The sequence below is a fragment of the Mauremys mutica genome, chromosome 13, assembly GCF_020497125.1.
Source record: "Mauremys mutica isolate MM-2020 ecotype Southern chromosome 13, ASM2049712v1, whole genome shotgun sequence".
Lineage (NCBI taxonomy): Eukaryota > Metazoa > Chordata > Testudines > Geoemydidae > Mauremys > Mauremys mutica.
In genome coordinates this window covers 10,878,093-10,899,754 of record NC_059084.1, presented here as the reverse complement: position 1 = coordinate 10,899,754, position 21,662 = coordinate 10,878,093, and the positions used below count along the sequence as shown (strand labels likewise).

General features: G+C 45.6%; 1 protein-coding gene across 1 annotated transcript; it reads left to right on the top strand.

Moving 5' to 3' along the window:
• The first annotated feature begins 606 nt into the window (after positions 1 to 606).
• Positions 607 to 21,244, top strand: NPEPL1 (aminopeptidase like 1). The gene is made up of 12 exons (XM_044986008.1): positions 607 to 800; positions 3,444 to 3,629; positions 4,851 to 5,021; positions 7,513 to 7,602; positions 8,417 to 8,498; positions 8,645 to 8,787; positions 9,812 to 9,889; positions 13,846 to 13,946; positions 15,552 to 15,675; positions 17,687 to 17,863; positions 19,016 to 19,126; positions 20,349 to 21,244. The coding sequence occupies exons 1-12, from the start codon at positions 651 to 653 to the stop codon at positions 20,505 to 20,507; spliced, it is 1,572 nt and encodes a 523-aa protein (XP_044841943.1). The 5' UTR covers positions 607 to 650; the 3' UTR covers positions 20,508 to 21,244.
• The last annotated feature ends 418 nt before the right edge of the window (positions 21,245 to 21,662 follow it).

Sequence of the window (21,662 nt, the reverse complement as noted above, 5' to 3'; positions counted from 1 at the left end):
ATCAGGGTTGGAAGGAACCTCGGGAGGTCAGCTCGTCCAGGGGTCCCCAGCGCGGTGCCCGTGGGGCGTCGAAGTGCGCCCGCATACTGGCCAGCAGACGAGCATCCGCCGAAATGCCGCCGACAAACTGCGTCATCCAGAGGCGTCGCTGCCGAAATGCCGCCGATTTTGGGCGGTATTTTGGCGGCGACGCCTCTGGATGACGCTGCTTGTTGGCGGCATTTCGGCGGTGGCGCCGATTAACGTTGCCGCTTGTCGGCAGATGCTCGTCCGCCGCCAGTGGCTTGTCAGACGAAAAAGGTTGGGGACCACTGATCTAGTCCAACCCCCTGCTCAAAGCAGGACCAACCCCAACTAAATCATCCCCGGCGGCAGGGCTTTGCCAGTTTAAATTTCAGAATTTTTCAACCAACAAAAAAAGTGTGTGTGTGGGGGGGGGGTGATTTTATTTATTCCCAACCAGTCGCCTCCGTTCCCCCCCCCCCCCGCAGGGCGAGGGTGTTGCGAACTGCTGAGCTCGCTGCGAGCCAGCATGCCCGGGAGGGACGCGCCCCCGCGGAGCCGGCTGTGCCCGGCGCGGCCGCACGGGGCGCCCGCGGCGGCGCTGCGCGGGGAGGCGGCCGGGCAGGGCCGGGGCTGCGGGCGGGAAGATGGCGAACGTGCAGCTGGAGTTCCAGGCCAGCGCCGGGGAGGCGGATCCGCAGAGCCGCCCGCTGCTCGTGCTGGGCCAGCTGCACAACCTGCATCGCCTGCCCTGGGCCCAGCTGCGGGGCAAGCTGCAGCCGCGGGTCAGCGAGGAGGTGAGGCCGGGCCGGGGGCACGATTCCCCCGCAGCTCGCGGACTGCGGCTCGGTATCCCTCGCTCGCGATCCCCTCCCCCGACCGGCGGGGTGCACGGTGCTCCCCACCCCCGGGGCTGCGGGGTGCACGATCTCCCCCCCCCCCCGCCCCCTTCCCCGGGCGGGGCTGCGGGGTGCACGATCTCCCCCCCCCGCCCCCTTCCCCGGGCGGGGCTGCGGGGTGCACGATCTCCTCCCCCCCCCTTCCCCGGGCGGGGCTGCGGGGTGCACGATCTCCCCCCCTCCCCTTCCCCGGGCGGGGCTGCGGGGTGCACGATCTCCCCCCCTCCCCTTCCCCGGGCGGGGCTGCGGGGTGCACGATCTCCCCCCCCGCCCCGGGCGGGGCTGCGGGGTGCACGATCTCCTCCCCCCCCCTGCCCCGGGCGGGGCTGCGGGGTGCACGATCTCCTCCCCCCCCTGCCCCGGGCGGGGCTGCGGGGTGCAGTCAGGCTCCCCGGGCGCACGTTCCCGCTCCTCTCTAGGGCCCCTTTTCTGCAGGGCCTGAGGGTGTATGTCCTCCCCTGGCTCCCCAGGGCCATACGTGCTGGGACTGGCGGTGCTGCCGCAGCCCCTGGCTGGCTTCAAGTGGTTTCCATCACAAAGATTTGAGTCAGTGCCTCTCCACACCCCCACGCTACACATTGGGCTTCTTTAGGGTCAAGGCAGATTTCCCCCCCCCCCTCCTCCTTCCCCTGGGTCACTCATCCAACCTGGCTGCCAGGTGCATGATTGGGCCCCTGCATGTGTGTGGAGGGCCACTCTGGAGGGCTGAAGGTGCGTGACTCCCTCCTGGAGTGGGGTTTGGCTTGGGTGTCCTGGGGGTGCAGGGTGCATAGTCCCCCTTTGGTGGGGGGTGTTTAATCCCCTCTGGGCTAAAATCCCTGGAGATTAAACACCTACCTAATACCTCTGTGCCTGGGCCTCACCAGAGCATCCTTCCTCTTCCAGGCTGGGTGGGTTGCACTCAGCTCTAATCTCCTAGCTCTGAAGCTGGTTGAGCAGGGTGGGGACTGAACGGGAAATCACAGGGGAAGTCAGCAAATCACAGGGTGTTTGACCCTGCACCTTCATGTGTTTTCTGAGCAGAAATACAGTTGCTGTGACTGGAAGCGACTAGCTCTGATTGCCTGTTCTAGCAGAGCAGTTTCTGGTGAAGGGGGCCTCAGAGCTCTGCCTCAAACCATGGGGTGGTTGCATCCCTGTGAGGGGAGCCCCAGATCATGGCACTGGGCCTGGGGGCAGAGTGTCATGGGGAAGGAGGGCTTAGCAGGGCCTTCTCAAGTGAAATGAGATTTTAAATGTCTCCTTGAAACCCACAAAGCAACATCCTTTGCCTCTCAACGAACGATGCTTTAAATCAGTGGTTCTTAAACTTTTGTATTGGTGACCCCTTTCACGTAGCAAGTTTCTGAGTGCGGTTCCCTTATGAATTCAAAACACCTTTTTATCTATTTAACACCATTATAAATGCTGGATACGAAGCAGGGTTTGGGGTGGAGGCTGACAGCTTGCGACCCCCTGTGTAATAACCTCGCAACTCCCTGTGGGTCCCGACCCCCAGTTTGAGAACCCCTGCTATAAATGAACCTTAAAATGGCTCCTCCCCAAAGGAATCCCCCCCCCCCCCCCAGCTGAAAGATACTTGGCAGGTCTTTTTCCCAGTGGAGGGGTCCGGTAGGGCTTCCAGGCACAGCAGTTAAGATAGCAACTTCTGGCAGGAGCCTGTTGCTGTTCTGGAAGATCTGTGGGATTTGCCATGTGCTCAACGAGGGGACTGTTGCAACTTAAAATGTAGAACTGATCTTACCTTCTCTCTGCTTTGATGGGTGTAAAGTGCTTTATGTTTCTTTGAGCTCACAGGTGTTCTAGCAATGCCAGGTGAGGATATTGTAATTAATGTAATTGCTGAAATATACATTCTTGCATGCCAAATGGCAAGCTTGAGACCTAAATTGGATTTTCAGAAAAGGGTGAAATGTATCATGTTGTTGTTTTTCCCTCTCTCCCAGCTGTTTGGATGGAATGTGTAGATCTGTTTTTATTTTGATGCGCCTAATGACATTTTAAAAATTACGGGACAACCACAAATATTTTTGCTTTCTGGTTTTTAGCTTGCGAGATGTGTGGCAGTTCTTGATTGGACCGTGTGTCTCTAGTGAAGAACAATGGGCTCTCATCTCCTTTTTTAATTAAATGGCCATGTGAAACGGCTGTATATTCTATGCTAATAAATCAAACCAGCTTTTTATCACTATTAAAACAGTTTTAATTAAAAAGGCTTTGAATACCTATTACATAAAATGGCCTGTTTCCATGTTTAATGCAGTATCAAACATAACTTGCACTGCCTATGGAAGTATGTATCTTCCTGATTAACCAATAAGTTCCCCATATTTAAGTTGTGTGTATAAAGACATCATAAAAAAAGTTGCCTGCGTGTGGATACTAGCGGATACTGTATTTAAACTCAGGTGCATCATTCTACACTTTCCGCACCTAAATGTTACAGTTGCGGAATCCATCAGAAATACCAAGAGTGAGACTGACAGAAAAGTGTTGTACTGTTCTTTGCTTTTAATTTCTTTCCCTTCCTCCTCCTCTCAGATATGGCAGGCTGCATTAAGCACTCTGAATCCGAATCCCACCGACAACTGTCCCCTCTACTTGAACTATGCCACCGTAGCTGCTTTACCTTCCAGGGTTAGCAGACACAATAGCCCATCTGCAGCTCACTTCATCACCCGCCTTGTTCGAAACTGTCTTCCAGGAGGCATCAACAGATGTATTGTTGTAAGTGACAATTCGAAAGTACCTTTGTTAAAAAGCCAAGTTAAGCGTTTTCTTATACTCAGGGAAGTCTGATCTGTAGAATAAGGCCTTTGTCTATACTTGAAAGTTTTATCAGTATAATTATTTCAGTTAGAGAGGGATGGGGATTTTTTTGTTTTTGTTTTTACCAAAACAGTTAAAGCAATAATTAAACAGATTTAAGCTAGATTGATGTAATGCCCTCTTCATCTGGAATAAGAGCCCAAACAAAGGGTTTGCAGCAATAGATGCCTTGTCTAGACGAGATCTAAGGTGTGACATTAACACATACTAGCAAGCGTGTTTTAAAAGTATAATGTAGAAGCAGCCTCCTGCCTTTAATACATGCTACACAACCAGTTTAGGACATATTAGAGGCAATGTGCCTTGTCTACACTAGACTCTGAAAACATGTTAGCGAACACCTGCTAATGTCACACCTTAAATCCTAGTCTAGATAAGGATTTATTTAAACTGCTGCAACTGGAGAGACTTTTTAATTTGACTTTCAGGTTACTGTCAGTAATGAAACATTTCTCTAAATAAACTGTTAGGCTATCTACAACACTCATAACATGAAAAATTAGTTGGGAGGCCAGTTGATCTAAGTCTGTTCCTTCTGAGTTAACACTGGTAACGTTTCTCTAAAACACTTTTCCATTTCTCATTCCTGTTGTAAACGTCAAGTATCTACTGCATGTATCAGGTGCCCGAAGTTAATATTTAGCCTTTCCCATAGTAGTAATTTCCCTGTCAATGGGCTTGGAATATAGACGGGCAATTCCCACGCTTCCTAGGCCTTGACTATACACCAAAGTTGAAACGCTTTGACTATATCAGTGTAATTAAATTAGTACACACACCCCAGTGTGGACAGACTTGCACCTGGATAAAAGTGCTACAGGGTCCTGCAGTAGAGCTTATCCCCGTATGGGAAGTGGAAGAAGCTATTCTGGTCTAAGGCCCCTTTATCCCGGTATAACTGTGTCCACACGAGGGGTTATACCAGTATAACTATTGCAGGGGAAAAAATCACTCCCTGACTGAAATAGTTTAACCAATTTAAAGTCTGTGTATAGGCCAGGCCTGAGCTCCTTCTCTTTTCTGTCCCTGGCACTCTTATCAAGGATAACAGCCCCCATAATCCAGTTTCATCTCCTTCTAACACTTTGTGACCCATTTGTCTTCCTGCTGGTATTTCAGATGGTATGTGAGCGCTCTGAAGTCTTTGCCTCGGCTTGTGCGCTAGCCAGGGCATTCCCACTGTTCACCCACCGGTCCAGTGCAGCTAGGCGCACAGAGAAGAAAACTGTAATTGTGGAGTTTTTCCTGGTTGGACAGAACAATGGGCCCATAGAAGTGGCCACACTTAACGTAAGTTACAGATTTTTCCCTCTGTTAGCTGTCACATTGCTCCTTGTATATCCAGCCCAGTTTTCTTTCAGAACTGTTACACTGATATGAATTACCAGTCAGTAGCTAATGAATGTAGAGTATCTACTGCACCCAAGATAAGAAATGGTCACAGATCAACTCAGTTTTATTACCACTTATGTGAATATAACTTTATAGCATTCAGAATTGGTAATGCTGAAGATATTTTTGCAAAGGTACCTGTTCTTAAAGATCTCAATCAGGGATCAGACTCCTGTGTCCTCGGAGAACTGTACAAACACATCACACAGACACGTCATTTCTATAATATTTGTCTTAAGTGCAATTAATAGATTTTAATATATGGCCTAATATTGCATTGAATCAGGCATGTGCATATGTTTCCAGCCAAAGGAAGTTACAGTAAGTTTATCCTGCTTTTATGAGGCTGAATTCTACCATTGGTTGCATATATGCATCTCTCGTTGAAGTCACCGGTAACTGAATGTTCTGGGGCCAGAATATGGCCTATGATATTTATATGTGACATTACATCACCTCAGTGTTTTATTCTCCTAGTGAAACTTTATAGCCAGAGATGAGATGCTAGGGCAGTGTTTCTCAAATGTTTGTACTGGTGATCCCTTTCACACAGCAAATGTATGAATGCCCCCCCCCCCCTTATGAATTAAAAACACTTTTTTTGTATTTCACACTATTATAAATGCTGGAGGCAAAGTGTGGTTGAGGGTGGAGGCTGACAGCTCGCGACCCCCCAAGTAATAACCTTGTGACCCCCTGAGAGATCACGACCCCCAATTTGAGAACCTCTGCACTAGGACAGTAATCAGTCAGAGCTGAGCTGCAAGTCTGTATTATACAGCATGAACTTAGCATATCACTTGATTAGTTGCAGGAACCCCTCAACCATGTTTTTTGGCTGTGATGGAGCTGAAGAGGCCTAGGTTGACTAGTGTCACTGAGCTGACGCTTGTCCCTGTCAGAAGAGCAGTTACAAATTTTTCTACTTTATGCCTTTGCTTCTGCCCTGGCTTGCGAGCTGGATTAGCTACACAACACAAAATGATGCCAGCCCAGCTCATCAGTTTTTGTGAGGGTGGCAGGGAAGTATTCAGAGATTGGCTAAGGGCAAGATATAGTTGTGCTGATTTCTTTTTTAAAGTGGCTTTCCCAAGCTCTAAGCATCTTTGTTATGACAGGTTAGTACAATCTCGAGCAGTCGCGTAACAGCGGACGAGAAAGTCATAGAATCACAGGACTGGAAGGGACCTCGAGGGGTCATCTAGTCCAGTGCCCTGCACTCATGGCAGGACTAAGTATTATCCTATGAGTACTGCAAATGGACCCCATCATGGAGGCAGAGCCCAAGCCACTTAAGGCTTTATGGCTCAAAATCAACCCCTAGACTCCAGGTTCTCAAACTGGGGTATGGCCTCCTCCCTGTGGAGGCGCAGAATATATTCGGGGGGGGAGGGGGCATGAGAAGCTACTGGTAGCAGCGTTGTCTTCAGAGTTGGGCGTCTGGCCAGCAGCTACTGCTCTCTGGCCTCCAGGTCTGAAGGCAGCGTTGCAGCAGCAGTACGGGTGGCATGGTGTGGTATTGCTATATACTTAAATGGCTCTGTTTGAATCAGTACCTTACTGTTTTCGATATTTAGTGAGTTGCAAGTGGATTTTTTTTATTGGTATATGTACTTGGGTGGCGAGGTGTCATAAACTTCTGCAGACACAAAGAAAGGGGTGTGATCAAATAAGTTGGAGAACCACAGCTCTAGAGTGAAATCCTGACACCCTTTCCCCAACTGAACTCAGTGAAAAAACTCTCATTGACTTCAGTGAGGCTAGGATTTCACTCCATAAATTCAACCCAGAAAATATGAGATGGCTCATGCAGATCCCAGAGCACTGATGTCACATGCTTCCTTTTGGATACACCACTCACCAGGCAGGCTGCTCTATTCTGCACCATCTTCCTTGTCTGGGCTAGTTTAAGATGGAGGCCTATGTAGAATGTATTGCAATAGTAAACTTCAGCATTGAAGCCTCCAGAGTTAATCAAATCTACAGCCTCCCCTCCAAAGGACTATATCATTTCCACAAGCTTCCAGCATAAGCAGCCCACTGTTTATGGGAGCCCTTCATTATATGAATCTGTTTCATGCCCTCTCCATTGCATTCATAACTTGACATTGCACTGTGTGATTGTTCAGTAGGACAGTGAAAAGGACTGTTACATTGTGCTGTCAATTCACGCTGAAAAGGAATTCAGTTTCCTTAAGGCACAGCTAATTAATTGGAGCTGAAGAATAGGCATTGCAACAGTGTTGGACTTGAACAAGGATCTGTTGCAGTTGAGAATCGGAGAACTGCGTGTCTTGTGCCTTTACGTTGAACCCAATTTCTGTGCAGTGTTGTGCAATTAATCCGCCAACTCTCAAATGTCTGTGCCTTCCATTTCTTTTATTTCCAGTGTTTGGCCAGTGCTACAGAAGGAGTGAGGCTGGCTGCTCGCATTGTGGACACTCCATGCAATGAGATGAACACTAACAGCTTCCTGGAGGTTGGTGATACGCCTTGCAACAGGGTTGCTTATTGGAAGTCTGTCTTGAATGTCATGGTCTAGAATTAATGCTGGCATCTCTTAGCGAAGTCTTGTGCAGCGTGAATGATGGCAGGCATCCCCTAAAAGCTGTTACAGGCTTGTCAGTAGCATCTGACCCTTTCACAGCTCAAGAGCACTGTGAGGTTTGAGGGAAGCCCAGTTAAACAGATCACGAGTCCGGAGAGCTGGATTCTCTTTCTGACTGTGCCACTGGCTTAAGGCTGATATTTCAGAGGTACTGGATGCTCACAGTTCCCACTGGGTCTAGGGTGCTGCCCCCTTTTGGAAACGAGTCCCATAGCCACTTGTTCCCCATCCACGAAAAGGGAATGCTATTCAGTTATCACTGTGGAGTGTTTCTGGGGCCATGGGGTGAAAGGAGCCATATGTGCAAATTATTTTACTATTATGCAAAGTTTTTGAGAGCAGGAACTTTCCTTCCCTGTTTCATCATGGTCTGATACAGGAAAGTGCCTTCTGTGGAGGCTAGCTGGCCTCCCTCTTTAAAAGCTCCTCTCTCTGTCAGAACTTAAAGGCCAGAGTCAGCCCTCACGCTGTCATAAATCAGTGGTATCTCCACTGAAGTCAAAAGAACGACACTCTCAAGAGGTCAGCATCAGGCCCAAGATCTTGAACGCTTTGTGGCTTTGCACGCAGTGGATGTGTGGGTGGGCATCTTCAGCTTTGGAAAGACACATGCGCATTCTAATCAACATTGGCTAATTATCATTCTTTAATTTTATTTATATATTTTTTTATGATAACCTTGAAGGAAATCAAAAAAGTTGGCAAGGATCTTGGAATTGTTCCAACCATTATTCGTGATGAGGAGCTGAATGAGAAGGGATTTGGAGGTATGTCTTGCTGAAAGCTCAGTCTTTCATCTTCCGTTTACTTCAGGATAGTGCCCACTTCGTTATGACTTTTGTTGTTTATATAAATCCCCTCCCCCCACACACAGTTCCTTAACAACTCAGGTTTTTCAATCTTTCTTTTCCAGGTATCTATGGAGTTGGCAAAGCAGCTGTGCATCCACCTGCCCTAGCAGTACTCAGTCACACCCCAGACGGTGCTACACAAACCATTGCGTGGGTTGGGAAAGGTATTGTGTATGACACCGGAGGCCTCAGCATTAAGGGAAAGGTATGTAAATGCTGTATCTGTAGCTAGACTAGGTGGCTGGGGGAATGTCTACACTTCAGTCAGCACATGTAGATGTATTCGAACTAGCTTTCTTCTAGCTATGTCAAATGACGAGCAGTTAAGCTACAGCAGCATGTTCTGCAGCATGTCTTCACTACGTACCCAGAATCCAGGGCAGGAACAGATAGCCCATAGCTTAACGACTATTGTTTGTGCTAGCTGGGTCAAAGCTAGCTCAGGTCTGTCGACGTGTGCTGCAGTCACAGCTTTGATTGCAGTGTAGACATACCCAGTGTCCTGCTTCCGTCTTTGCTTGTGATAAAGTCGAAGTGGATAATTTATGTCGGAAATGTCCATGGAAAATGAGATGGTTTTCTTTGAGTTAAACACTTATACTTGAGATCCTTCATGGATGCACATCTGTAAACAAGCTATAAGGGTGAAAGTGGCAAATAAGGTTCTGGGAACATGTGGCAAAGCAGTTAAATTGCTGCTGTTTTCCTCCTGCAGTAGCTTGTGGCGTTAGAAGAAAGCCAGAATTGAAGGGCCTTCTTTCCTGGACCTAAAGCATGATCCTAAACCCCTCCATGTCAATGGAAAGAGACCCATCGACTTTAACTCATGTTGTCAGTCCCTTAGAGGACACTGCAGCCTGTTGACTTTATATGTTGAAATAGCAACAGAAGTTTAGTATTTTCAGATTTAAAACAGGATCCAGTAAGAGCCAGACAGAAACAATGTCTGGAGAATTGACTGTATTTAACATAAAATTGGCTTGTCCAGTATGCAGATCTTGTTGTGAAAGCTTCCCTTGTGTAGCAAAAAAGTGCAAGCTGTTCATTTTCAGTGGGTTAGCAATAGCATTTATACATGTTCTGTCTTAAAATGTTAAGGTGCAAAGCAAAAGCTTTGAGAGTTAAGGTTGCATCAGAGATTCTAGTTTTAACAGGGAATAAAACTGAGACTCTCCCTTACGTTTTTGAATGCACGCACACACACACCTACCTATTTCTGTTTTAAATAGACCACTATGCCTGGCATGAAACGTGACTGTGGTGGAGCGGCTGCTGTTTTGGGTGCCTTCAAAGCCACGGTAAAACAAGTAAGTGAAATCTTAGTCAACATCACTTAGATCAGAATTCGTGCCCAAGTTCACGTACTGCCAAGAAGATGCAGTCTTGTCTAGTACTGTGTTCCCTGGACTGGGGCCAAGGAGCTTCAGAGTTCTAACTGTGAGTGGCCTGGGACAACTGCTACACATCAGTGCCTGTCTCTCTGTGAAATCGGGAGGTTGCTCTTTTACATACATCACTGGGGTCTTGGGAATGAATGTTTGTAAAGCACTAGGGCCCCGAGTTGGGAAATCACTTTCCCAAACCGGAGCCTATATGTGTAAGAGCCAAGTATGCTCATATCCTGAGAATTTCATTGATGCTAGTTCTTGGGTCACATCCATTCTGCCTCAGATGAGGGCATTGAGTGTTTTCTTTATTGTCAGCAAACCGGTAGATAAGGTATGAACACTGGGAAACCAGGCTTATCTTTCCCCATCGACAGTTTATGGTCTGGCAAGGAGCTGGCTTTTGGTTTGCTCCTATGGACAGAAGGTAGAAGGAGACCAGCATAAAGCCAAACCTTGAAATGTTGGGAACCATTCTGAATAATAATAATAAACCTAGTGTGAACGCTGCCAGAGGGATTCAGCTTTCACCATAAATCCAATCACTGTAAGTCTTGCTGATGGAGCAACCATTGCCTCCAAGAAATATCCAGGGTTCAAAGAACATTTGCTGCTGTGGATTAACATACAAGTCTGAGAGAAGATCTGTCCAGGAGATGGTCAGATGCCAAACTTCCATTTCCCAGCAGTTTATTATGACCTTAGCTATGTTCTTGGCTATAACAGGAGTGTTTGATGTTGAAGGATTATAAACCTCATAGTTGTCTGCACAGTATTGCAGTTGGAAGCAAATGTGCAAGGAGCAGCTTAAGCGAAGCTGCTAGCTCTGTAACTCTCATGCCTCAAATAATTTAAGTCACACACACACAATGCCAAAGGACACGGCAGAATTTTCACAGCATGCCGGTGGGACTACAAAAGCCATGTATGCAGTCAACATGACAACTTGACTTCGTTTTATACTAATTATCCCTCAACAATTGTGCACCAAAGTTTTACAAGTGCATGTGCACCTAATTTTGTGCAGTTATTGCTCACAGTCATGATAAATGTACATGTAAATGACTGGTCATTTTCACACACCATTACTATGACTGTGCAATATGGCAGTAAAATTAGTCTGGGCAAATTAAGCCTGCAAAGGCTGTTGCATTTCTGAGAAAATCCGGGCCTACGTATTTGTAAACACAGGATCCTATTGCTTAGTTTTAAAATCTCTAGAATAAATGCCAGGCAGATAAGTCCAAAAAGAAGCTATCTCAAAGTTGTAATTTGGACAGTAGAGGAGTATTCATTGTTGTTACTGGTTTAAGGTATTTTAAAAGCAACGCATAGAACCTGCAAGAGAAACTAACAGGATTCAATTATCTGTCAGGGGACATTTGATAATGGGATGGGATGGAATGTCCACCTTTCTGAGCATTAGTTTAGCTGCATTTCCTATTTAGAGGAGTAAATATACCCCCGCTTGGTGGAATTCCTTTTATGGAACATGAATAGAAAAGCTTTTTGTCATGCAGATCAACTTTGCCCAGGAGGGCACAGTGGTTGGCACAGTGTCTGGTTGGCACAGTGTCTTTTGTATCCCTTTACTTGTAAAGTACCCCAGCTCTTGTGTGCGAGGTTATTTGATGGTTCCCTGCTGCTGTCCGTTTATAGGAATGGTTGTTGGCTTTAATTTACAAAGTACAAAGAGCCAATCCAACTCTTGGGTTATCCCTTTGGACTTAAGACCATGAGCTGGCTCAGCAAGTCCTGGCTTCTCTAGCAGGTGAAGCTTATCAAAAGATCCCTAGTGAAACTGACCTCTGACACAACCAAGAGTTTGCTGCTTGTAAAAGCAGCTGCTGCTGTTGAAAATTGTGAAAGGGGATCAAAGCAGATTTATTAAGACACAGCTGCCATGCTTTCCTCCTCCTCCCCCACAAAAAAGAGCCCCCCCCCCCACCATATCTCAGGGCACTCGGCATGTTGTACACATGAAAACAGTGATATATTTTAAAATGTCATCAAACAAAATACAAATATAAACTGGTTATAAACCAGAAAAAAACAGAGTGGGACTTAATCAGAAAGAGAGAAAAAGAGGGAAGGGAAAATACAAATTATTTGCCAGCTTCTAAGAGCACGCCGTGTAGCTCACAGCAAAATAGGAGACCACAGAGTGATAATTCTTTTTCGTTGTGAGACACCTTATGGTACCATTTAGAAGTGGGGGAACCCTAGGAAATGCTGTATTGGATCAGACTCGTGGACTGGATAGACTAGTATTTCGTCTCTTATGGACGATCAGGTGTGAGAAATCCTGCAGTAGACCAGTGTGGGATGGGAAGTGATGCATTGACACACATGTGGATACCATACTCTAGGACTGCCAGTCGTCTTCCAAATGAAGTCTCCATAGTGGAATTTCGGAAAGTCAGGAGGCATTGGCCTGTCCTCTACGGTGAGATTGTTAATTATAAGTAGGCCCTGCAGGGCAATGGACAGATAATAGGCATAACGTCACTCGGCTTGTTGTCTGGAGAATCAACTTTCCATCAGATCTCTCCTGGCATCTGGTTCAATCCAATTGGGGTCCACATGGCCTGGCAGTTGTTCTTTTAGGGTTCCTCTTTAGGAGGCTTACAGTTCACAAATGGCTGTAGCTTAACTGTTATTGTATCTAACCTTCTTCATAACTACTACAGGCTTTTCCCTGAGATTGCCGGACGTGATAGGGATGGGAGCAATTTATCAAAGGCCCCCAAGGCATCACTTGAGACTAAAATAGAAGTAATAGAAAACACAAGCATTGGAAAATAAAAGCCCATTCATCATGAACTACTTTGTAACATGCTGTCACAAGTCTTTATAATTGTCATGTTGAAAGGATTTATTATCTGAATCTTTTATTTGTGGCTAGAGATGTTGAAGTAGCTAGAAGTATTGTCCCAGACGTCCCTAGTCGCTGTGTTTTGAGCATGCTTTTAGGGCTGTATTGAGGTTGAACATGTGCAGTAGCACATTTCTGAAAATCTGCACCACTGTTGTTTTTGTATAAGGAGCTTGTACTTAGTAGGGGCCTGATCCAGAACCCACTGAAGTCAGTTAGAAGACACCTGTCAGCGTCAATAGGCTTTGGATTGATCCTATTCGAGCTGGTCAAAAAGAGCAAAAATAATTTACAAAAACTTCTAGATTATTTTCATCAATCAGATTTCACAGAGTTTCAACCAGCTCTGTTGATGCAGACATCTTGAACAGAGACACTTTTTAATTCTGATGTCACAGAGTTTAAGGCCAGAAGAGACCACTCCATCATCTAGTGTGACCTCCTGTAATCGTAGCCCACCAGCGCCGCCCACTGAACCTGACAACAGAAATGAGAACAAAATAAATGAGACCCACGGAGACTAGACTCTTATGTGCCAGAGAGTGAAAGAGGCTGAATTCAGTGATTTAAGCAGCTGGCAAAAGCTTTAGTTCCCCACCCTAACACACACGTACACATGCTTTCTTCTCAGCCTGTGCTGCTTTCTTTTTGTTAGGTTCCTTATTATCCACTGAAAACTCAGAAGCTACAGTCCGTGAATCTCTACGCTGTCTTTTTTTATTATTTGTATTACCAAAGCACCTGGGAGCCCCAGTCATGGATCAGGACTCCATTGTGCTAGGCCCTGTACAAACACAGAACAAAAAGATAGTCCCTGCCCCAATGAGTTTACATATCTTGATATCAGCTCCAGACTAGAAGCCACTTGTTGCAGATTTTGCATGTTATAAATGCATTTCATGGTAATAGTCGTATCTAAAAGCCAGAATCCCTCATTAATTTCCGTCCCAGTAACCTACTGTGTACATTATGTTGAATTGCATCTCTCCTCTTATTGTTACAGGGCTTTAAAGACAATCTTCATGCTGTTTTTTGCTTGGCTGAAAATTCTGTTGGGCCTAATGCAACAAGACCTGATGACATCCATGTCCTTTACTCAGGAAAGTAAGATTGTCCGTCCCTTCCATAGACCTATTTAGTAGTGCTTTGTCTCTCCACTTTATTTAAATGGCTCCAGTTCAAGTGAACAAAGCGTATAGCTGTAGAATGTATTTTCTTATATTGTAAGCTCTTAGAGGGACAAGTACCTTTTATTGTTGTCGTCCTGTGTTTGTACAACAGCTAGGGTGCCGATCCATCACTAGGCTTGAGATGCTACCGCAGTACAAATAATAAACCCTCATATCATTGATACATTTCCCAGTGATAGACACTGTGCCAAAGGAAGTCCGCGATACCTTAGCCAAGTAACTGAGAATAAATCAAACAATATTTACATCTGCAGCAAATTTTAAATTGGAGAAGATAAAGAAACAAAAGATGGTTATAAGTTGTTTATTTTACGCAATATATTGCTGTAAAAATCTCACGTTACATCTCTATTGTCAACTAGAGCTGGTTGAAAGATGGGATGAGGATGGAAAATGACAAAAATTTTCGTCCTTGTTTTTCCTTTTGAAATTTCAAAATGTGAAAAAATGAAACCAGGTCTTTTGACAAATCTTTGCCACAAAATCTTCATCGGTATCTTGAAAATCTGCTCATTAAGTCCTGAAACGGGCTCGGATAATAAAGGATTCTTACCTGATTCCCAGACAACTGTTCTGGGTCATTAAAGGATCTGTATAAAGGATCAGCTACTCTAATTCACTGCTTACTTTTTAGCATTGGATGGAGAGCAAAAATCACCCTTTTCTTTGAAGAGCAGTCATGGAAATGACATTGGGAAAGCGACTGCCTTAAAAGTATGAAATAGAACATCACAACCTGTGTCCTTGGCTGAAAGTTTGGAGCTGTTTGTGTGAAATCTCCCCATTTTGACTGAAAACAAGAACATTTTCACACAAGAGTTAACTTTTTTTTTTTTGAGATGCAGCTGGGGGGCAGGGAGGGGACCCTCAAAGTTTTACAGGTTCCCTGAAAAATGACAGTTTTTCTGAGTACAAACCAAAATGCAAAAACCTCTAATTTCATTTTTTCCCCCTCAAATCCTGATGCCGCTATTTCACATATCCATAGTTGTGAGTTTCCTGTGTGTTTAGAAGTGGATGCTTTCTTCTTGCTAGCACATTGTAAGATATCGTTCTAATCTGATTCCCATCTGAGCAGAACAGCATCAGATTATGTCCATTTTCATCCTCGCTTTGTAGAGTCCCAGTTCCAGTAATAGGTTAGCATTGCCTGAGCGTTTAGGGCTCTTTAAGTTGACGATAGGTAGCTGTTGCTGTTCGTATATATTCTTATATGTATTGCAGTAGTGCCTAGAAATCCCAGCCCCATTGTGCGAGAGACTTTACAAACCCATTAAAAAGCTGGTCCCTGCCCTGCAGACTGTAGGATCTATGATAAAGCCAGCACTAGACGCTCAGGTACGCGCTGTTTTGGAACTTTAAAGGAAAGGGTCCCTTGCTTCAAATAAGTAAATGCATTTTATTTTTATTTTTCGCTTTGCAGCAGTGTTGGATCTTAGAGCTGCTGAGCAGGATCTCTTTGCATACATAATTCCCAACCTGAAACCTTGTTGCATTAAATAACATGGCTTCTTCCTAGAACTGTGGAAATCAACAATACTGATGCAGAGGGCAGGCTGGTGTTGGCTGATGGAGTAGCGTACGCGTGCAAGGATCTCGGCGCTGATATCATTCTTGACATGGCCACTCTCACCGGAGCTCAGGTACTTCTTTGCAAAGCCTCTGGGTTGCTGGAGGACAGCTTTTTATTGTAACGACCCCATGCCACCACTGTAGGTTGTCTGTGGCGACAGCATGCTGCACCTTCAGCTACAAACCACAGGTCTCTACAACTGGAGCTGGAAAAGTAACTCTGTTAGCTAGCAGCAGTAATAGACTGTTATCCTCTACATCAGGGATCGGCAACCTTTGGCACTCGTGCTTACCCTGGCGGGCCGGGCCGGTTTGTTTACCTGCCACGTCGGCAGGGATCGCGGCTCCCACTGGCCACGGTTCGCCACTCTAGGCCAGTGGGGGCTGTGGGAGGTGGCGGCCAGCACATCCCTTGTCCCGCGCCACTTCTCACATTCCCCCATTGGCCTGGAGCGGTGAGTCACGGCCAGTGGGAGCCGCGATCGGCTGAACCTGCCGACGCAGCGGGTAAACAAACCGGCCCGGCCCTGCTCTACATGGACCAGCCAACAGAGGGAATACAACACACTTTGCCAGCGTGTTATATTTATAACTACATTAGTCAGACATGGTTTGTGTACCTTATGGGCTTTTATATCTTATACATAATTGAGTAAAAAATGGAATTTATTCAGACACAAATGAAACTCATAAATTCTCCAGTATTATTCAAAAGTTGACAGTTTTATCAATTTATCCTTGAGAAAACTTGAACCAGTGTTTAAGATGCTGTTTTCAGTTTTCATGGTCTGATCCTGTTCCCATTGAAGTCCCTGGGGGGTTTACCAAGCTGGAGGTAATAACCATCAATAATGGTGAACACATGGGTGTTTCTAAATTCAGCCTAGCAGATTGGACTCATCCCCTTTGCTTAGGCACAAGATGTGTGTTGTATGAAGGAGTGAAATGTTGTTAGGCTTTATCATCATCGCAAGGACGGGTAAGAGAACTCTGTGCTTGGCCTAGCACTTTTATCTGATGATGTAACTGGAGCTGGATATTTTTTTAGCAGTTGCAAGATCTGGAAGTTCTATAGGAGATAAAGAGTAGTGGGCCAGACCTTTAACTGATGTAAATCACACTAGTTCCTTTGAAGTTAGTGGAGCTATGCTGATTTCCACCAGCTGAGTATCCGGCCCGGTGTCTGCAGTTAATTATTTGGCAAAGGCTTGATTTACAAGGTATGTTATATAATGTAGGGCGTATTTTACACACAGTCTATAATATTAGTAAAAGAGTAAAAACGGACATTGAAATACCACTTTTGCAAACCACTATAACATTTTTATAGAAGATGGTGTGGACAGGCAGTAGTTCCTGTGATGAGATCTGGCCTGGATGTCTGGGGTTAGAATTAGTCTTCGTTTAAAAATTGGGTTGTTCCTGGAAGCATGCTTTTTGCATACATCAGGGATTGTGCATGCCAGTGTAACGGTGTCCTATTGAAAACCTGCCTTGTGTCTGCCGGTCTGCCCTATGGTACCTGTCTGGAAAACACTAACAACATACGGCTTCTAGGTCTCAGGTCGAATCCAGATCTAGGGTGAAATGACCTTTCCAATGAAGGATCCCGCATTCACAATGTCCATGTTATCTGTGGTTGACACAAAATGCTAGGTGGGTTGTCTGTGCATGTGAGCTATCTTATTTATAATTCATTGCCTGACCAACAAACACGGGCGTGCAGTCATACAGCCATATAGTTTGTTGGCTATGAAACCCCAGAGAAATGTTTGTGTGTCTGCCATTGTGTTAGTCCAGATGAAGGTGGAATATTTCACTGTGAAATGGATTTCTTTTCAGAAATGTAAAATGTTTTGTTGATGCCCAGAACCCCTCTGTTTATTTATAACACCTCAGTCTTTTTCTTTAGTTTTCAGATGTTTTCTCAGTGGGCATATCATTGATAGCCATGTTACGTGGCAGGCAACTGCTAGCGCCAAGTAGGGAGAAGCAAATGGTTCTATCCAGCACGTCCGCTAAAGACGTGCTGGATATTAAACCCATATTAATCCTACCCGATTGTGTCTTATCCCTCACTAGGGAATTGCCACAGGGAAATACCATGCTGCTGTCCTCACCAATAATGAAGATTGGGAGAAGGCCTGTGTTATCGCTGGCAGGAACTGCGGAGACCTGGTCCATCCTCTTGTGTATTGTCCTGAGCTCCATTTTAGTGAATTTACCTCTGCTGTAGCTGATATGAAGAACTCTGTGGCAGTAGGTTTTTTCCTTTTTTTCTTTAATTCCCTTATTTAATCAGAATTGTTCAGGCCAGACTCCCGGTGCATGTTCTGAATAATGCACCAGTTGTAGGAGGGGCTAGAAGATACAAAGAGGATGGCTGGGTAGTTGATAAAAGCTTTTAGAAACCTGCCTGCCATTGACACTTGCAAACAACTCTGTTGTTGCCCCCGGGGAGGGGGGGGGGGCAGGGCAAGTGAGGTAATTTGCCCCGGGCCCTGCAGGGGCCTCCACGAGAATATAGTATTCTATAGTATTGCAACTTTTTTTTTATGGAAGGGGCCCCAAAATTGCTTTGCCCCAGGCCCCCTGAATCCTCTGGGTGGCCATGACTCTGTTTTTGACAAAGGGGGCAAGACCTGGCTGTGGTGACTTCAGCTGTTGAGCTTGGTATATCTAAGCTAAACAAGTGCCAAAGTGTTTTTGGGGTTGGAATTGGTGTGATGGAGGATTCTGCATTGACTTCTGAACGGCCACATGCATCATGGCTGTGTAACCCACCCCTTCTGTCCCAGTGAAAGTACAATGGTTCTGGTTAGTAAGGGGGATGGAGGTAAGGAGAAAACACAGCTGAGCGGGGAGGTAACTCCAAAAAGGAGCAGCAGGCATTAGCTCACTCTTGCGAACTGGCTGGCCTTATGAGCGATGGATTTGTACATTGTTTTCTAAAACCGTGGTTCTCAACCAGGAGTCGGGGGCCCACTGGGGGGCCATGAGCAGGTTTCAGGGGGCCCGCCAAGCAGGGTCAGCATTAGACTCGCTGGGACCCAGGATAGAAAGCCAAAGCCCCACTGCCTGGGGCTGGCTCCAAGCCCTGCCACCCAGGGCTGAAGCCGAAGCTTGAGCAACTTCACGGGGCCCTCTGGGGCAACGGGTCCTGAGCAGTTGTCCTGCTTGCTACCCCCTAACGTTGGCCCTGCCTTTTATGTGCGGAAAAAAAGTTGTTGTGGCGCAGGTGGGCTGTGGAATTTTTATAGCATGATGGGAGGCCTTAGAAAGAAAAAGGTTGTGAACCCCTCTTCTAAAATGCTGGGTAATGTAAAGAAATTTTTACGAGTTATTTTTAGACCAACAAGATTTTTAAAGACAAATTATCTCACAAAATCAAACTTTTTACTGTTTCTCCAGGACAGAGACAATACTCCGAGCTCCTGTGCCGGGCTCTTTATCGCTTCTCACATTGGTTTCGATTGGTCTGGTGTCTGGGTCCATATAGACATTGCAGCACCTGTCCATGCGGTGAGTGTGTTCATTTGTCGTGTGAATTGTCACCTTTCCTGCTTGCTGTTTTTGCAGAGCTCTCTGATGTGGGGTGGGGGAATTAGACAGGAAAGTTTTCTTGTAGGAAGTAACGACTGTACAAAGAGATCTAGATTTTAGAAAGATACCTACTTTATTCTGGCAACTTATTTTGGATTTTTTATTTAAAAAAAAAATCTCTAAATGTTACTTAATCTAATTTCTGATTTGCCGCAACATGCGCATTCCTAACCCAGCTAAGGGCCTTCTACAGAGTTAAGAACGGAGTACATAAAACATGCCATGGGGATAATTGATTTAACCCAATATCCTTTCATGGTGGTTGTACAGTGTTTGCTTTGTTGTGTCTCTTCCCGATTGGCTTGTCTGGGCTGCCTGTCAAATTTCTGTGGGGCTCTGTCTGCTCTCCCAGTGCCTCAGCAGATATTTGCACACTCATTCTTTTCTTGCTAACCAACTAGATGCTTTGCTTTTTAAAAAACAAAACAAAATTGTGCAGCTGGATTTTCCTCTCTGGTATTGAATTGTGGATTCTCTGCTGTGAGAGGGGTTAGGATAAATACAACACAGTAATCGTCAGTCTCTCTCTCTTGCAAATCAATTGCACTCTGCCTCCTACTAAACTACAGTAAAGTGCAAACTTCCCCCACTCACCAGTATCGGCCGTAACTTAACCCACAGAGTAACCATGTACTACTTCCTACTCATCTGTAGATCAGTTTAATAGAATACGTTCTTGCTTTGATGTTAAAAATCATTGTAAAGGATGTTGTGCTGTGTTCATTTGTATTATTACAGAGCAGACTGGGATTTCTGCATTAGTAGTGTGCATGTTTCTAGACATCTGCATATCTTAAAGTATTAGTGTGGATTCTCCATTTTTCTCCTTTGTGTGTGGTGCCTGCTTATTTAGCACTTTTTCCAGCAGGATCTGTCAGAAATGCTGCCTACGAGCACGCTGCCAGCTTCTTCAGAGTTCTTCTGCCAAAGGCGGCATAAACGGTGGGATTTTCCAAAGCAGCTAAGGGAGTTGGACATCTCACTCCCATAGGCACTTTGGAAAATGCCACCTCAAGAATGTGTGCAGACTCATGGGTCAGCTCTCTGCTTGGATGTGCCAATTACATCCTTCTTGGAAAAGAGTGAGGATGAGTGCAACACCCAAGTGATATTAAAATCTGAAGTGTAACCATTTTTCTAGGGCGAAAGAGCTACTGGTTATGGAGTGGCTTTGTTGCTGTCCCTGTTTGGCCGTGCATCTGAAGATCCTCTGCTGAACATGGTGTCCCCTCTGGGATGCAATGGAGACTCTCCAGATGAGGAGATGGAGAGAGATTCTAAAAGGCGGCGCCTTGTTTAATGTTCCCCAGCCCTTACCAACAGGGCGCCTGTATTACCTCACTTTGCACCGATCCGTTCTGAAGCAAAGAAAATACCACACGTGGGAAACTGCCCTTTTTTTTTTTTTTTTTTACTGTCGTGATGAGATTGATTGCTTATTTCTGATGAAATGGCCTATTCTTTTGTTTTTTAAATTATTGGTGCCCACAGTTGCTGAACAACGTTGACCGTGCAATCTGTGAGCTCCACTAGCTTTAGCGGAGGGAGGGAAATGTCCTCCTTAAAGCACCTCACAAAACTTGCTGAGTGCATTAATGCATGAATAAGCCACTGCAGCTCTTGCTTACCAGGCCTTCTGATTTACTTTGTTACTTTCCAGGAGGTTTTATTAATTCTTACAGCCCCCACTGCTTCTCACAACAGAGTTCTGTGAGGAAGAAGAAGAAACCACTGTAGGCTCGACTTATTCCATGGCAATTCAGCTTAGCAGCAAAGAAGGTCTAATGGGAAAAGGCTTTTTATTTTAGTAAGGTGCAGTACCTGCACTTTAAGCTTTCGCTGACCATTACAGTCAACAAAAGAGTGGGCCAAAACGCAGTTCCATGTCGCTCTTACTCTTTCAGATAACGGAACATATTCACTTGGAAAGAAAAGAAGAAATAGTGGGACTATGAATAAACTTGGTTTACAAAACAAAGTGGCTGCTTGCTTCTGTCTACTTTGCACATGCATGGTCTGAATGTATTAAAGCCATTTGTATATCCCATCGTGGAACTTCATGGCATTATTTGCATTTCTGAAAATACTGGGTGCTCCTAAAATGAGTCTGACTGGACTGCGCGGTGTAAGTTCTCACGCCCAGGTCTACTGTTGCACTTCAAATCAGACCCACAGCCCCCTTTTCCTCCAAGGAGCTGCTGCCACTTGTGCTGAATGACTAGGTGGCTTTGCAGTGCAGAGGAGTTTCCGCTAATGGCTAGAATGAGAATACCAAGTTCTGTCTCTCAATTCACTGAACAGAGATTAAGGGCCCGTGCTGCGTGCACACACAGTGAGAGACAGACCCTGTCCTGAGGAGCTTCTAGTCTAAACAGACAGGATGGGAGGGGAACCAGGCACTAAAGAGGGAAGTGACTTTCCCAGAGTTTCACAGCCTGGCAGAACTGGAAATAGA